Source organism: Pan paniscus, chromosome 6 (genome assembly GCF_029289425.2).
Source record: "Pan paniscus chromosome 6, NHGRI_mPanPan1-v2.0_pri, whole genome shotgun sequence".
NCBI classification, from domain to species: domain Eukaryota; kingdom Metazoa; phylum Chordata; class Mammalia; order Primates; family Hominidae; genus Pan; species Pan paniscus.
In genome coordinates, this window is record NC_073255.2 from 11,489,066 (window position 1) to 11,506,972 (window position 17,907).

The following is a 17,907-nucleotide window of genomic DNA, read 5'->3' on the forward strand; positions in this document are numbered from 1 at the left end:
GGGATTGTGAAAAAGAACCTTGGAAATGAAAACTAGGAGTGTCTGTCACATCATCACTTGAGCATATGGAGAAGACGTGGCTGAAGAGTGGACGTGTGCTAGAAGAGAGTTTAAGAATTCTTTATTCAGTTTTGCAGAGACCTACAAGAAAACATGCAAGGTGGGTCCAGCAGCCCAAATTTCATGTAATAGAAGTCACAGAAGGAGAGAATGGAAAATGGAGGAGAGGAAATATTTCAAAGAAATCTTGGAATATTTTAGAACTAAGAAAAATCCTTAGATTCAAAGGCCCCACCAAATGCCAAGCAGGATAAAAATTGAAAAGACTTATACACATAGACGTGTCAAGTAAAATGTTGTAAAACTCATGGATAGAGGAATTCATTAAATTTCCCAGGAAGGAAAGATCAGATTACCTAAGAAGAAATGAGGAGCACAGCAAGCTTGTCAGGGATGCTGGATCAAAGACAGGAGGGGAGCAGTGCCTGCCAAGGCCTGAGGAAACATGATTTAAAACCCCAAATTCTGTCTGTCCTGTCACTCACTAGAGAAGGTGAGGAAACACATGTTCAGACACACAAGGGCTTCTCTGATCTCTAGGAATTGTGTAATTGGAGCGTGACACCTCAAAACAAGAAATGACTACATAGGATAAAAAAGGAAAGGCATGCAAAGAAACAAGCAAAACTTTTAATGTCAAAGTGAGAAATTTATTGTTTAAAAGATTTTTTTTAAGTCCAAATTTATGTCAGTATTTAAGTAGCAAGGGGGAAAGGAAGGAAGGAAGTAACAGCTAAGGTTTTCTAGATGTTGATAGATAAAAATAAGTTTAAATACTTGTCAAAATTTTAAGAGTAGTCACTGAAGAGAAATAGGATTCTTAAATTATTAACAAACATTGAATAAAGAAAGTTTGATCCATTCAACACAAGGCTGGAAAGGCCTGTGAAATAGAAAGTACCAAATAAGGGGTCAGGAGTAAGTGCTAACTAATCAGTGCTCACCGTAGATTTGATTGGGCTAAAGTAATGACAAGACAGACACTTCGGTATTAATAAAATAATATAAAATAAAATCCAGCTTCGGATTGAGACCCACACCTAGAAGAGAAACAGAAAAAGATAGAGTAGGTGTAGTGGGTCAAATGGTGCCACCACCCCCATTTCTGCTGTTTGACTTTTAAATGGTATTTTAAAATAGTAAACATTTCTAATAATGTTAGAACACTCACTTTCTTTTATGAGTATTTACCTAGTGTATTAGTATTCTAGGGCTGCCATGACAAATGACCACCAACGGGGTGGTTTAAAACAAGAGAAATCTATTCTTGCTCAGTTCAGGAGGCCAGAAGTCCGAGATCGGGGTGTGGGCAGGATTGCTGCTTAGACTGAGGGAGAATCCCTTCCAGCCTCGCTCCTGGCGGCTGCCACCCTCCTGGTCTCCACAGCCGTGGGCACCTCACTGTGGTCTCTGCCTCCATTGTCTTGTGGCCTTCTCTGCACCTTCTCCTCTCTGTCTCATAGGACAAGTGTGATTGAACGCAGAGCTTCTGTGTCCTCCTCCTCTGCTTGTCTCTTTGTCACCTGCCAGATAGCATTCTCCAAGAAATGTCAGTGTTTTGTGTGTTCTGAATTTTAGGGCAGGCCTTGAGCATCCAGAGGAAGGCATGGGAGCCTCATGCCCGGGCCCATTCAGTTCCCTGGGCTTCAGCTGACAGTGGCGGGGGCCTTCACCATGCAGGGTCAGGCCCCCAGCCCTGTAGCCCCAGAGATGACAGGACAACTAGTGATCCCTCAGGGTGTCCTGTCTCCCCTCCCACCTGCAGCTGATGGCCTCACCTGGCTTCTCCACCGGCCTCACTTGTTTTCCTCACTTAGAGCCAATAGCAAAGCCCCAGCACTGTCTTTCCTGCCCTAGCCTCTGTTTTCAGGGAACTTGGGCTGCATTAGGCCTCTCGAAGGACCAGACCTGCATTGCTACTGTGTGTGTGTGTGTGTGTGTGTGTGGTTTGTGTGTGTGTGGTTGTGTGTGGGTGTGTGTGGTGTGGGTGTGTGTGGTGTGTCTGTGGTGTGTGGTGTATGTGGTGTGTGTGTGGTGTGTGTGGTGTGTGTGGTAGGTGGTGTGTGTGGGGTGTGTGTGGTGGGGGTGTGTGGTGGGGGTGTGTGGGGTGTGTGTGGTGGGTGTGTGTGGTGTGTGTGGGGTGTGTTGGGGGGGTGTGGGGTGTGTGTGGGGTGTGGGGAGGTGTGTGTGTGTGGGTGTGTGTGGGGGTGTGTGTGGTGGTGTGTGTGTGGGGTGTGTGTGGGGTGTGTGTGTGGGGTGTGTGTGTGGTGGTGTGTGTGTGGTGTGTGTGTGGGGCATGTGTGTGGGGTGTGGGGTGTGTGGGGTGTATGTGGGGTGTGTGTGTGTGTGGTGTGTGTGTGTGTGTGTCTGTCTTGTAATTTAGATGGTGCCCCTGTGGGTGTGCCCACTTAAACTCTCACCAGATACATATGAGAATTGATTTAGGATTGTTAGACTCACTGATTTTTTTGGAGAGTAACATTAAAACATGGTGCACAAATTCTAAATGTACAGCTTGAAGAATCTTTATAAATTAATACACTCACATAACTGCAACCCAGAACAAGCCGCAGTTGTAGAATATTACAGGGCACCTTTCTGGTACCTCATCCTAGGGAATTCACTCCCCAGGGTAACCAGTCCTTAATCACCATAAGTTAGTTTTGCCTTTTTAAAACCTTCTATGAATGGAACTGAAATACTCTTCCGTGTCTTCTTTTGCTCCATATCATGTCTGTGAGATTCATTCTTGTGAGTGTTCATTCCATTTCATGGCTGTAGAGTCTTCCATCATGTGATTATGCCAGAATGTATTGATCGGTTCTCTTACTGACTGTTTTCAGTTTTTGGAAATAAGGCTGCTGTGGACGTTCGTGTGTTTTTTTTTTTTTTTTTTTTAAAGTAGTCTTTTTTTTTTTTTTTTTTCTTTTTTATTGATCATTCTTGGGTGTTTCTCGCAGAGGGGGATTTGGCAGGGTCACAGGACAATAGTGGAGGGAAGGTCAGCAGATAAACAAGTGAACAAAGTTCTCTGGTTTTCCTAGGCAGAGGACCCTGCGGCCTTCCGCAGTGTTTGTGTCCCTGGGTACTTGAGATTAAGGAGTGGTGATGACTCTTAACGAACATGCTGCCTTCAAGCATCTGTTTAACAAAGCACATCTTGCACCGCCCTTAATCCATTCAACCCTGAGTGGATACAGCACATGTTTCAGAGAGCACAGGGTTGGGGGTAAGGTCACAGATCAACAGGATCCCAAGGCAGAAGAATTTTTCTTAGTACAGAACAAAATGAAAAGTCTCCCATGTCTACCTCTTTCTACACAGACACAGCAACCATCCGATTTCTCAATCTTTTCCCCACCTTTCCCCCCTTTCTATTCCACAAAACCGCCATTGTCTTCATGGCCCGTTCTCAATGAGCTGTTGAGTACACCTCCCAGATGGGGTGGTGGCCGGGCAGAGGAGCTCCTCACTTCCCAGTAGGGGCGGCCGGGCAGAAGTGCCCCTCACCTCCCGGACGGGGCGGCTGTCCGGGCGGGGGGCTGACCCCCCCCACCTCCCTCCCGGACGGGGCGGCTGGCCGGGCGGGGGGCTGACCCCCCACCTCCCTCCCGGACAGGGCGGCTGGCCGGGCAGAGGGGCTCCTCACTTCCCAGTAGGGGCGGCCGGGCAGAGGTGCCCCTCACTTCCCCGACGGGGCGGCTGGCCCGGCGGGGGGCTGACCCCCCCACCTCCCTCCCGGAGGGGGCGGCTGGCCGGGCAGAGGGGCTCCTCACTTCCCTGTAGGGGCGGCCGGGCAGAGGCGCCCCTCACCTCCCGGACAGGGCGGCTGGCCGGGCGGGGGGCTGATCCCCCCACCTCCCTCCCGGACGGGGCGGCTGGCCGGGCGGGGGGCTGACCCCCCCACCTCCCTCCCGGACGGGGCGGCTGGCCGGGCGGGGGGCTGACCCCCCCACCTCCCTCCCGGACGGGGCGGCTGGCCGGGCGGGGGGCTGACCCCCCCACCTCCCTCCCGGACGGGGCGGCTGGCCGGGCGGGGGGCTAACCCCCCCACCTCCCTCCCGGACGGGGCGGCTGGCCGGGCCGGGGGCTGACCCCCCCACCTCCCTCCCAGACAGAGCGGCTGGCCGGGCAGAGGGGCTCCTCACTTCCCAGTAGGGGCGGCTGGGCAGAGGCGCCCCCCCCACCTCCTGGACAGGGCGGCTGGCCGGGCAGGGGGCTGATCCCCCCACCTCCCTCCCGGACGGGGCGGCTGGCTGGGCGGGGGGCTGACCCCCCCACCTCCCTCCCGGATGGGGCGGCTGGCCGGGAGGGGGGCTGACCCCCCCACCTCCCTCCCGGACGGGGCGGCTGGCCGGGCAGAGGGGCTCCTCACTTCCCAGTAGGGGCGGCCGGGCAGAGGCACCCCTCGCCTCCCGGACGGGGCGGCTGGCCAGGCGGGGGGCTGACCCCCCCACCTCCCTCCCGGACGAGGCGGCTGGCCGGGCAGAGGGGCTCCTCACTTCCCGGTAGGGGCAGCTGGGCAGAGGTGCCCCTCACCTCCAGGACGGGGCGGCTGGCTAGGCGGGGGGCTGACCCCCCCACCTCCCTCCCAGATGAGGAGGGAGGACGCTCCTCACTTCTCAGACGGGGTGGCTGCCGGGCGGAGGGGCTCCTCACTTCTCAGACGGGGCGGTTGCCAGGCAGAGGGTCTCCTCACTTCTCAGACAGGGCGGCCGGGCAGAGACACTCCTCACATCCCGGACGGGGCGGCAGGGCAGAGGTGCTCCCCACATCTCAGACGATGGGCGGCCGGGCAGAGACGCTCCTCACTTCCCAGATGTGATGGCGGCCGGGAAGAGGCGCTCCTCACTTCCTAGATGGGATGGCGGCCGGGCAGAGACGCTCCTCACTTTCCAGACTGGGCAGCCAGGCAGAGGGGCTCCTCACATCCCAGACGATGGGCAGTCAGGCGGAGACGCTCCTCACTTCCCAGACGGGGTGGCTGCCAGGCAGAGGCTGCAATCTCGGCACTTAGGGAGGCCAAGGCAGGCGGCTGGGAGGTGGTTGTAGCGAGCCGAGATCACGCCACTGCACTCCAGCCTGGGCGCCATTGAGCACTGAGTTAACGAGACTCCGTCTGCAATCCCGGCACCTCGGGAGGCCGAGGCTGGCGGATCACTCGCGGTTAGGAGCTGGAGACCAGCCCAGCTGACACATCGAAACCCCGTCTCCACCAAAAAAATTCGAAAACCAGTCAGGCATGGCGGCGCACGCCTGCAATCGCAGGCACTCGGCAGGCTGAGGCAGGAGAATCGGGCAGGGAGGTTGCAGTGAGCTGAGATGGCAGCAGTACCGTCCAGCTTCGGCTCGGCATCAGAGGGAGACCGTGGAAAGAGGGGAGAGGGGAGAGGGGAGACGGGGGAGGGGGGAGGGGAGAGGGGAGAGGGGAGAGGGGAGAGGGAGCTCTATCTACCACACAGTCCTTCTCTGAATATGACGTTCGTGTGTTTAAAAAAAATAGGAAATTTCTGGATGGACCGTGAGGGTATGAGGCAGCCCTGGTCTTGGGTATTGAGAGTCTTAGCTGGATAAAGCCTCTCTGAATTTGTAGAAATGGCCTCCTGGCAAATTGATTTCTGAATTCCCTATTCCCTTGCCACCCTTGCCAACACATATTTTGAAACTGGCTGCAAGGCTGTGTTAGAGGTAAACATTTCTATTAATAGGTTCCTGGGACTTCTCATGAGACAGTGCTCAGCTGATTCAGGCCAGGGGCAGCCCATTGCCTTTGAGATTGTCAGCTGTGCTGCAGCCCTCAGAGTGGGCATGAGCTTTGACTGGATGAGCTTGGTGGCACAGCATGTCAGATAGTATGTTTTTGGTATCAGGTAATAGAAAATCCAACAAAATGTATCTTACACAGGGCGAGGTTTATCTTCTCACACAGCTGTGTAGCAGTAGGTGGCTCCCAAGTGGCAAGAAGGCGGTCCCTGTACCCATCTCAGGGTTTCCCATGTGAGATGGCCACTGTGGCTCTGGTCATCACATAAGTGTTCAAGGCAGAAAGGAGGAGGAAGAGCAGTGCTGGCTCATGGGCTCCTTTTTACCAGGAAATCAAAAACTTTCCCTCCAGGCTTGCCTTTCTGTCTGGCCAGATCTGGGTCACAAGGTCATTTCTAGTGCCAAAGGCAGCCAGGAAACTCCCTCTCTAGTGAAGGGGGTGGCAGGGAGCGGGGACCAGCACCACTCGCTTGCTGCATCCCTGGGAGTGGGGCCAGGTTGGCCAACCGGCAGTGGCCACCACCCACAAAGTTTTCCTCGCAGACGCAGAATAAACCATCTTTCTAAGCTTGGGAAATCTAATATTACTGTTACTCCTGCCTTTATAATTTCTAATAACCACTTGTAATGGTTTGTTCAGTAACCCATTTGTCTGTCTTTTAACTTGTTAAACTGAACAGGAGGAATGAACGTGCGTTTCTTTGATAAAATGTAGTATGGATTTGGGAAAATCAGATTGTGCAGTTGTATGGGTGTCTCTGGTATTATTTTTGCTGTGTCCATACCAGTAAAATCCTGACACTAAGTGTATTTCTGTCTTTGAAAAATGAGTTTGAGTGACACTCCTAACCAGTGCTTCCATTTTAATGTTCTTCAGGGAATTCAGTTTCTAATAGAAAATGACCTGCTACAGAGTTCCCCAGAAGACGTCGCCCAGTTCCTTTATAAAGGAGAAGGCCTAAATAAGACCGTCATTGGGGACTACCTGGGTGAAAGGTGAGTTAGAGGAGGATGCAAAGCCCTACCTGGGGCCACTCAGCCCTGCAGCTTGACCTAGGCTCACGCTCCACTTTCGGGGCCATCACAGCCTAAAGGCATGATAGAGCCACGGGCTGTGGGCATCCACATGCCCGTCTCAATACCAAGTGAGCCCAGTGCAACTGGTTCCTCTCCCGTGTCCATGGGAGGAGAGAGGCATTACCGTATTCTGAGATCCTGGGACTCCTCTGGAATCCTGTTTTTCAGGGAGCCACAACAGAACTGACAATGCTGCTGCCCCTTTCTCCTTGTCTTGGAAAGCATCTTAATCTTCTTCTGTTTTGCCCAGTAATAAGCCAGATTTCTCAGTGGTTTTCTTTCTCCTGTTACTTGCAGTATGAATAAAGGTGGAAAGTGAATTTTTTTAATGGAAAGCAGCAGGTCAGATTTACTTTCTGACTGCGACTGGCTTAGCAGAGGTTAGGGCAGGACTGCTGAGGCAGCACATGCCCTGAGTATGCCAAACAGACTTTTGTCAAAGACCAGAAGAAAGTGTTTTTAAACAAAAGCCCAGTAGTTCCTAAAGTTGGGCGGTTTTGGTTTTTAGCTTTTTTAAAAAAAATATTTGATCGAAAGTGGAAAGTGGAATACTTCCCGACTCATTCTCTGAGGCCAGCACTACCTGATACCCAAACCAAAGACACCGCTAGAAAATGGCAGACCCTATCCTTATGACTGTAATATATAGTAAGCAATAGGTAAAAAGGATTGTGCACCAAGGGGGAGTTACCCCATGCATGCAAGGTTAGTTCAACATATAAGTCAATTAAAGTAATGTATCTTTCACATAAAGGACAAAACCCACATGATCTTCTCAACAAATACAGGAAAAGCATTTGACAGAACTCAAAACTCCTTCACGATAAAAACACTTAAAAAGCTAAGACAGGCAGGGAACTTCTTCAACATGATGGAGGGTACCTATAAAAAACCCCACTTTAACATCATACTTAATGATGAAAGACTGCTTTCCCCCTAAGATCAGGAACGAGACAAGGAGGTCTGCTCTTAGCACTGCTGTTCAGCCTGGTGCTGGCACGCCTTGCCAGGGCAGTTAGACAAGAAAATAAAGACATCCAAATTGGAAAGGAAGAAATTAAATTCTATTTGCAGATGATGCAATCATATATATAGAATATCCTAAGGAATCATTAAAAACTATTAGAAGTAATACATTCAGTAAGGTTGCATGATATACAATTAATATACAAAACTCAATTGGCCAGGCGTGGTGGCTCATGCCTGTAATCCCAGCGCTTTGGGAGGCCGAGGTGGGCAGATCACAAGGTCAGGAGATCGAGACCATCCTGGCTAACACGGTGAAACCTCATCTCTACTAAAAACACAAAAAATTGGCTGGGTGTGGTGGCAGGCGCCTGTATTCTCAGCTATGCAAGAGGCTGAGGCAGGAGAATGACGTGAACCTGGGAGGCGGAGCTTGCAGTGAGCCAAGATGGCGCCATTGCACTCCAGCCTGGGCTACAGAGTGAGACTCTGGCTCAAAAAAAAAAAAAAAAAAAAAAATCAATTGTATTTCTATACAATAGCAATGAGTAAACTGAAACAGATATTAAGTAAACAGCTCCATTTATAATAGCATTAAAAGGAATAAGATACTTAGGATAAATTTAACAAAAAAGCAACATTTTTACTCCAAAAACCACAAAACATTGTTGAAAAAAATGAAAAGACCTAAATAAATGGAAAAGCATCCCATGTTCATGGATTGGAGGGCTTACTATTGCTAAGATGCCAATATTCCAACAGTGATCTACAGATTTATTGTACTTCTTATTGAAATCCCAGCTGACCTCTTTGCAGAAGTTGCACATCCTAAAATTACTATGGAAAATTCAAGGGACCCAAAATAACCACAGCAGTCTAAAAAAGAACAAAGTTGCAGAACTCACATTTCCTGATTACAAAATAAAGTGGCCAGGCACGGTGACTCACTCTGTAATCCCAGCACTTTGGGAGGCTGAGGCGGGCAGATCACCTGAGGTCAGGAGTTTAAGACCAGCCTGGCCAACATGGTGAAACCCCATCTCTACAAAAATACAAAAATTAGCCAGACATGATGGCAGGTGCCTATAATCCCAGCCACTCGGGAGGCTGAGGCAGGAGAATCGCTTGAACCCAGGAGGCAGAGGCTGCAGTTTGTCAAAATCATGTTATTGGACTCCAGCCTGGGTAACAGAGTGAGACTCTCTCAAAAAAAAAAAAAAAAAAAAAAAAGACTAAAGTGTATAGTCAAGACATTGTAAGACTGGCATAAGGATACACATATATAAATGATGGAACAGCATTCAGAATCCAGAAATAAACCCTCACATTAATGTCAAATAATTTTTCAACCAGGTTACCAAGACAATTTCAGTGGGGGGAAGAATAGCCTTTTCAACAAATGGTGCTGGGTAAAAGTAGGTAGACTCTACTTCATCAGAATATTGTGCTTCAGAAGACATCAAGAAATTGAAGGCTGGCCGGGCATGGTGGTGTTCACAGCTAATCATCAGTTACAGATTCCTTGGTTCCTTCCCCACTCCCACTGCTTCACTTGACTAGCCTGAAAAAAAGGTAAAAAGACAACCCACAGGCCATCCTGGGTAACATAGTGAGCCCTGCCTCTACAAAAAATACAGATAAATCAGTATTACTTGCAAATATCTTCATATATTTGTCTTTATATAATCTAGATAGAAGTCCTTAGCAGATTATAAGGACCAGTTATCATACTGATTCAGTCCTTGTAATCTCCTAAGGACTTCTATCTAGATTATATAAAGAACTCTTCCAAATAAGAGTAAAAATAACAAAAATTACTCAGTTATAAACTGGCAAAGGATCTGAATAGACGTTACACAAGTGGCCAATAAGCACAGGAAAAAATGCTCAATTGATCATCAAGGAGATGCAGATTGAAACCACAAGGAGAGGCTGGGCGTGGCGGCTCACGCCTGTAATCCCAGCACTTTGGGAGGCCGAGGTGGGTGGATCACGAGGTTAGGAGATCTAGGCCATCCTGGCTAACACGGTGAAACCCCGTCTCTACTAAAAATACAAAAAATTAGCTGGGCGTGCTGGCGGGTGCCTGTAGTCCCAGCTACTCGGGAGGCTGAGGCAGGAGAATCGCTTGAACCCAGGAGGTGGAGGTTGCAGTGGGCCAAAAATGTGCCACTGCACTCCAGCCTGGGCAGCAGAGCGAGACTCTGTCTGGAAAAAAAAAAAAAAAAAAAAAAAACCCACAAGGAGATACCATTTCACACCCATTAGGCTGGCCGTAATAAAAAAGACACATAACAAATGCCAGCAAGGCTGCAGGGAAGTCAAACCTTTATTCATTGCTGATAAGATATAAAATGATGCAGGCAGGTGCCGTGGCTCACACCTGTAATCCCAGCACTTTGGGAGGCTGAGGTGGGCGGATCACCTGAGGTCGGGAGTTCGAGACCAGCCTGACCAACATGGAGAAACCCCATCTCTACTAAAAATACAAAAGTTAGCCGGGCATGGTGGCGCATGCCTGTAATCCCAGCTACTTAGGAGGCTGAGGCAGGAGAGTCGCTTCGAACCCAGGAGGCAGAGATTTCGGTGAGTTGAGATCACGCCATTGTATTCCAGTCTGGGCCACAAGAGTGAAATTCTGGCTCAAAAAAAAAAAGGATATAAAATGATACTTTGGAAATCTCTCTGGCAGTTACTCAAAATGTAAAACATAAACTTTAACATGGAACCCAGTAATTCCACTCTTAGGTATTTACTCAATAGAAATAAAAATGTGGCCAGGTGTGGTGGCTCATGCCTGTAATCCCAGCACTTTGGGAGGCCCAGGGAGGTGTGGGAGGACCACTTGAGCCCAGGAGTTGCAGACCAGCCTGGGTAACATGGTCAGCCCTGCCTCTACAAAAAATACAAATGTTTTAAAAAAGCATGGCCATGCAGAAACTTGTGCATGAACGTTCATAGCCACATTATTCATCAGCCGCATCTTTTAAAATGATTGCGATAATGTACATTAGGTTTGAAACTTACTTCTTTTTTTCCCAGGGATGAATTTAATATTAAAGTTCTTCAAGCCTTTGTTGAACTCCATGAGTTTGCTGATCTCAACCTTGTACAAGCCTTAAGGTAAGTATGATCATTTGCTGGGTGTAGAGTGGATGGGGAAGGCCAGAGGACCGCTGCCTGGGCAGCAGTGGCGGTGAATTGACTCCAGGTAACTTGGTGCCACACGGGTCTCACAGATGCTGGCTCCTTTTCCGGATGATCCAGCTAATGCTGTGTGACACTGAGCAGCCCTAGACAGGAATTGGGGCACACGCTTAAGATAAGGGCCGTGCTTTCCTCACTGTGGCCGCTGATGCTCCTTCCATTCCGTTTCCTTTTATTTGTAATGCTGTTTGGCAGTAGTCGAGTGCCTTCTTCCCAAGCTCTGTATGGCGTGGCGTTGGTGCTCCATGGGGTTACTTCCTTCCACATTTGACCCAAAGCACCAAACGCATGGATACCTGAGTGTGCCAGAGAGGATGTAGGCGTCTCGCCATTTTGGTGTCTGGGACACACTCCCTGGATGCGCCCTTGAGCTGCCCTTCCTGCACGTTTTCTTCCGCCTGCTCTGCAAGCAGGAAGTTGTCTCGCTTCCTTCCTTGGTGCCCCGGCTGAGTCGCGTGGGCTCTTCATCTGTTCTGGGCCTTGACCCTGAGCCAGTACTCAGCAGCATCCGGGGGAGAGGAGGCAGGGCTTCTGGTGGGAGCCGCCTCAGCCGGCCCTTGGACTGAGAAAATCAGGCCGCACCTCGTCATCTTCTCAAATCTTCTGCTTCATACCTTGTTCTCGTTTACGTGGACTGTTTCCTCATGGCCTTACCTCAACTGCACACTGCAATGTTGGCAGCGTTTCTGTGGGACCCTCGTGATGTTGTGCTCACAGCGCAGCCTGGGGCTGAACAGTGCGCTGAGAGTTCGCAACATATAAGAATCCTGCAGCTGCAGTTCAGGCTTATCAGATTCCGTTTCTGGAAGCTGTACATCCAGAGAAGGGTGCAGGCCTGGTGAGTCTGGGAGGGGTGTCTGGTGCGGCCCTTGCAGCTGTGACTCCATTTCTTTCAGTCCATCAGTCTCTGGCGAGAGCCGGAGAGGTTCCTATTAATTCCCACAGCCGTGGGAGCCTGGCATAGCCCCGTAGAGGGCCTGATGGAGGCACAGGGTGGGCGGGAATACAGGCAGGTCCTGTGGCCTGAGGAGCTGCCCTGAGGATGTTAGCTTTTGTCCTGAGGGACACGGCAAGCCTGTGTGGGGCAGGGGCATGCGGGCTGACTCGAGACGCATCACTGCTGTGGGGTGGGCAGGTGCATGCTTTGCTGGTGAATGTGGGGCAGAGAGGGAGTGAGGGGTGGAGGAGGGGTGGTTGTGTTGAGTCTGAAGGCTGCTGGTGCAGGCCTGGTGGAGAAGAAGGGGCCTGGTAGAGAGTGGGGCCAGATGTGGCTGGAATCCTGGGAAGAGAGAGCAGAGGAAGGACCCTGGGGAGCTGCCCTGTGTGAGGGACGTGCAGAGGAAGAGGAGCCCCGCGGGGCCAGGCTGCATCCTCCCCCGATAGCTGGTGGGATCAGTATTTTAAAAAGCCCAGAGACTTAATTGGAGCCTCGAGGTCTAACTCGGTCTTGATCCTTGTGCTAAATCCACGGCAGCATCAGACATTGCTGAATAGCTGGTGCGGGAGGCTGCAGCTGGCCATGGGGACTGCAGCCCCTGCCTCCGGGGCTCACTCCTGGGCGGCCAGACAGTGGCTAAGGCAGACAGGTAGCAGGGGTGGTGCCACGCAGCCAAGGAACGCAAGGAAGGGAAGCAGTGAGCGGGGGCGGGGCGGGTTGTTGGGCTGGGGGTTGCAATTACAGGCAGGGCAGCCAGGGAGACCTCAGCCAGAGGGGATGCCTGAGGGTGGGAGTGTCTGCTGGGCCTGGTCTCTGAGGCAGGCATGTGTCTGCCCAGCAAGGCAGCAGCAGCTTCTGACCGCAGCGCCCAGTGCTGTAGGTGGGGCTTTGGATACCGTCCTGTGGACTATGGCTCTGCCTTATGTGTGGGAGTTCTGAAAGGAGGACATGGTCTTGTTGATGCTGTGAGGACCGGCTGGTGGCAGCTCGGGACAGGCAGGGCTCTGGTGATCACCTGGCAGCAGCAGGAGATGGTGGCAATGGGGACAGAGAAGTGCCAGGATCCTGGATATTTACTTTTTAGGCAGAGACAACCGGCCTCGCTGCTGAATCGGTTGTAGTTACAAAAAGATGAGCCATCAGTAAGCGTGTCTCGAGTTATGGAACGGAAGGAGACTGTCCTGGGTCTTCTCCTTTCTGTCTCTGCGCCCCCAAGGCCCTGCCAGAGCTGTACCCCAGGCTCGGGAGGAAAACGTCCTTCCTGAGCTGGGCAGAAGCCGCCCTTGGCCGTGAGGCGGTGTTGGTTCTGATGCGGCTTCCCATGGCTTTGGTGTCTCCACAGGCAGTTCTTATGGAGCTTCAGGCTGCCCGGGGAGGCGCAGAAGATTGATCGCATGATGGAGGCTTTCGCTTCTCGCTACTGCCTGTGCAACCCCGGGGTCTTCCAGTCCACAGGTCAGTGCAGAGCCCACAGCCTGGCCCCTTGCCAGGCACAGCCTCCAGCTCTGGAGGGGGCGGCCCCTGTGGGCACAGCCCAGCGTGTGTTCCTGGGGACCTGCCTTCCCTGAGCGAGGACGACCTGTGGGCCGGGCGCCTCTTGCAGGCGCGCCCCCAGCACGCGGGGTCCCACTGTCCACTGGAGGTTCTGGCTGAGCCCAGCACCCCGGACTCGTTGCAGACACGTGCTACGTGCTGTCATTCGCCATCATCATGCTCAACACCAGCCTCCACAACCACAACGTGCGTGACAAGCCCACGGCAGAACGGTTCATCGCCATGAACCGCGGCATCAACGAGGGCGGGGACCTCCCTGAGGAGCTGCTGAGGGTGAGCTCCCCGGCCCGCGGCCGCTGCCGTCTGCAGGATGTCTTCGCTGTGAGCGGCCGCAGCGCCCGCGACTCTAGACACGCCTCCCAAGCCTCCTTGCCGCCCTGGTCCCGCTGAGCTTTCTGCCCGGCCAGCCGGTTTCCTCTGAGTCTCTGAACTGGCTGCTGTTTTTCCCTCCTTGCAGAATTTGTATGAGAGCATTAAGAACGAGCCGTTTAAGATCCCGGAGGACGACGGGAACGACCTGACCCACACCTTCTTCAACCCCGACCGCGAGGGCTGGCTCCTGAAGCTGGGTGAGCCGCCGGCCCAGCGGGACCCGGGCGTGACCCCTCTGCCCATGGCAGCAGCCCCTCGGGTTCCTCCCAGGCTCATCGTAGGAAGGCCCCCCACCGCAGGCAGAGCCGTTAAAAAGAAACGCGGTTAAGCCAGAGCCGGCTCTCGGTAGCTGCACGGCCACGGCTGCTTCTCTGAGCCGGGGCCTCAGAGCCATGTCCGCGGCAGAGAGTAACGCCCAGGCTGCACGGCCCGTCCCAGAAAACTGCGGAGTTAGCATCCAGATCCAGCCAGGGCAGCTTCCTGCACGAGAAGCAAGCGCGTTACCTCCGCAGAGCCTGTGTGCCTCTCTCGGTTTGGTGTGGCTGTGATTTTTGACGCGTGGTTTAAATGTGCCTTCTTGTTGTTTTCCTTCTGCCTGTGGCTCCCACCTTTCTGTTCTGTGACGGGCTGTCCCTGCTTGTCCTGCTTTAGGAGGTAGGTACCCAGTGGCTCCCCGCCCCCTCAGCGGCTCATTCCTCTCGCTCTCCCCACGTTGGTCTGTGTGAGCTCCGCTGTGTGGCTGCCATTCATCCGATCCATCTGTGGACTTGCCGGGGCCGCGCCGTGCGCGGTGTAGTGAATGCTACACCCACCCCCAGGGGCGGGGCTGAGAGTGGCTGGGACCTGGAGCACATGGGGATGCTGTGTGGGAACCAGCTTGCCCGCCACCCCGTGTCTCTAGGGGTCCGCAGCAGTAGAGAAGCAGACAGCCAGCCCTGTCCCTGCGGCGTCACCCTCCACCCCATACTAACCCAGCAGCGCATGGAGAGATTTCGGGAGTGCTCTAAAGGCTTTTGGAGCAATTTAGGGCACTTACGGGCAGTTTTAGAAATGCTGAGGGGTTGTTTTGCCTGCGGGGCGGGGATGGTTGCCTTATGCCCACAGTGAAGCAGGCGAGATGCGGTAGCTGGGTTCACGCAAGCCTTTCTGAGAGCAGGCGGCCGCCGGGCAGCACGTGAGACCTGGAGTGGAGCATCCTGGTGATTTTTTAAAAATTTTATCAGCCGGGTGCAGTGGCTCATGTGTGTAATCCTAGTGCTTTGGGAGGCTGAGGTGGGAGGATTGCTTAGGCCAGGAGCTTCAGACCACCTGGGCAATATAGTGAAACCCCATCTTTACAAAAAATTAGCCTGGCGTGATGGTGTGTGCGTGTAGTCCCAGCTACTAGGGAGGCTGAGGCAGGAGGATGGCCTGAGCCCGGGAGGTTGAGGCTCCAATGAACCATGACTGTGCCACTGCTCTCCCACGTCGGCGACAGAGTGAGACCTCGTCTCAAAAAAATAAAAATTATCAAGGAAGGATGAGACACGGTGTGACAGGCACAGGCCTCCTCAGCTGGTGGAAAGGGTGGGAGTCCCACAGGTCTGCCATTCCCATTAGGGTCTTCGACCTTGGCCATTGCTCTTTGACTTTTTTCTGGCTGTACCGAGGTTTGGGGGAGTTGTAGATATTTGCCTGAAAACCTAGTACCATGGTCTTTGGCTCGGGTGCCTGAGAGACCCGATTCAAATCACATTGTGCGAGTGTTCTAGAGTGAGGGCCGGTGGGGGGGAATGTAACCGGAAATGCCGGCAGGCACTCTGGGGCCGGGATAAGTGGGATGTTCGTTTGATTAGATGCCTCCCTTCTGGTTCCTGCATTGCCCACCAGTGTCCCCTCGAGGGACAGTGACGCCATCAGCCTGCCTGGCAGCCAATGTGACCCCTGCCACCAGGGAAAGGTCGGCTCTAGAGACATAAGTGTGTGAATGAAATGAAGGCACAGCAGAGCTCGTGTTATCTAACCTGTTTTCTGGTTGGGCAGATAAACAGGCCACGAAATGAGTGCACACAGTGCTCACGGGAACCAAGAGCTGGCTGGGCACCGGGTGCCAAGCGCAGGGGCCCTGGAGGGGCTGGTCCAGCTGGCGTGGCCTCAGTGTGGTGGGCGGCCCGGTGAGCGCCTGCTGCTCTAGGGGCTGGCTTCCTTGTCCTCTCCCAGCACCCTGTATGTCTGCTGTGTTCTCAGAAACAAAGTTCGAGACTAAAGGCTGGCGAGCCAGGGCCCGGGCTGGAGGCAGACGAGATGGGTGCAGGATCTAGAACGTGCTTCCAGGCGTGTGCTCAGCGGGGAGTGCGGCCTGGCTTGGTTGCATTCTTATTGTAGATTTGCTTTTAGAACAGGTGGTCTTAAAAAGGCCTGGATGCTTTGCCAGAGCGTAGGAGCCCTGCTGTGTACACAGGCGTGGCTTACGATTGTTGGTAACTTAAGACTTCGAGTCTTGAATCAATCACCAGAAAAAAAAAAAAAAAATCCTAGGAGGTGGCCCAATCCGAGCTGCCATGCAGAAAGTGTGTGCATGTGGACCTGTGTGTGCGCGCACGCGCCTGCCTGCTAACGGCAGTGAAGACAGAAACTTGCAGAGAGAAAGTGGCTCCCATCTGCAGGTTCCAGAAACCAGGCTCTTGTCTGCAGGTGAGAATGCTGTGTGGTGTGGCCAGAAACAAGTGTGAGCAGAGCCTGCTCGGCTCTGAGACCAAGCTTATCACCCCTTCCCTGGGCCTGCAGTCCTGGTCTGCAACGACCCCCTGGCCCTGAGGACTGGACAGGGATGGGGCTCTCCGTGGGAGGTGTGAGCGGGGGACCCAAGGTGGAGCTGAGAGGCCACCTGGCAGACCCCTCCCAGGCGGGGCCAGGTGTGTGGGCTAGTGGAACATACAGGTCCTTTGCTGTCCACCATGCTGGGAGCGTGGAGGAAGAGAGCAGGCGCTGGACAGAAACACACAACCTGGGGGCTCCTGGATGAGCTCCCCAAGAACTGGAGACTCAGATAACAGGGCAGGGAGAAAGGCCACAGCTGGGGAGCCAGGAAGGGCAGCCCCTGCTGCCGCCCAAGGAGTTGGGTTTAAAGCTGAGTGCAGTGGGACCCTTTGGGGGGCTTCAAGCCGGGAGGGGCATGATTGCCACGTTTTTGAAAAGATGTCTTTGGCCGCTGTCTGGGGGATGGCAGCTGGCACCAGTGCAGCTGGAGCGGGGCCTGCTCTGGAGTCTCTGGAGGGAAGCAAAGGCGACCGTGACAGTGACGGATGTCAGGGTAGTGGAGTTGCTGTCAGCTGATTCTGCCACAGCAGTTCAAGCTGGAGCAAGTGCCTGGAAGGAATCAGCACTGTCCTCCTGTCCCTAGGGTCTCGGGGACATAGAACACCTCTCACTGCTCACTGGAGGACTGTGGGACAAGGCAGGTTGCCCCCAGGGTCTCCTGCCCTCCCCTGTGGACTTGGGCCTCCCTGGTATGCTGCAGTGGAGGTGGGGAAGGTGAAGGCCAAGGGCTTGCACAGAGCATGGAGCCCGCGGTGAGACAGGGACATGAGGGCAACAAGGACTTTGGGCCTTGCTGTGGGCCTGGCTGGGTCTTAAAGGGGACCAGTGAGGCGCTGCTACAGTTGGGGCAGAGGGTTCCAGTGACGGAGCAGCTTGCAGGGGTTCGGGGAGTGGAAGCCCCGCCAGGGCTGAGGAGAGATGTTGGGGGCAGGGTCTGAGGGCTGGGGAGATGCAGCAGAGAGCTTGGGGGCAGATTTGCCCAGACCAGGGTCTAGACGGACCCTTTAACAGGTAGGCTGGTGGGACACTGATGAGACTGGGGCCTGTGGGGAGAGGAGGAACAGCTGGAGGCTGGGCTCCTGTTCCAGGCTGGCGGTGGCAACCGCATTGCAGGCTGCCTTAGGCATCAAAGGAGGACGGCAGCACTGAGTGAGGCAGGGGCCAGAGGGTCC

At 53.4% G+C, this 17,907-nt stretch overlaps 1 protein-coding gene across 5 annotated transcripts in view; it reads left to right on the forward strand.

Moving 5' to 3' along the window:
• CYTH3 (cytohesin 3) overlaps positions 1-17,907 on the forward strand; it is a 113,858-nt gene that overhangs the window by 90,974 nt on the left and 4,977 nt on the right. For 3 of the 5 annotated variants that reach the window (XM_034963669.3, XM_034963670.3, XM_055114942.2), the window contains 5 exons: positions 6,701-6,819; positions 10,909-10,989; positions 13,353-13,465; positions 13,689-13,837; positions 14,022-14,133. In XM_034963669.3, the coding sequence (XP_034819560.1) occupies positions 6,701-6,819; positions 10,909-10,989; positions 13,353-13,465; positions 13,689-13,837; positions 14,022-14,133 (574 nt within the window). Of the gene's footprint in view, positions 1-6,700; positions 6,820-10,908; positions 10,990-11,022; positions 11,912-12,354; positions 12,660-13,352; positions 13,466-13,688; positions 13,838-14,021; positions 14,134-17,907 lie in introns of those variants that run through there. The other 2 variants (XM_034963673.3, XM_034963672.3) reach the window with 2 other exon arrangements.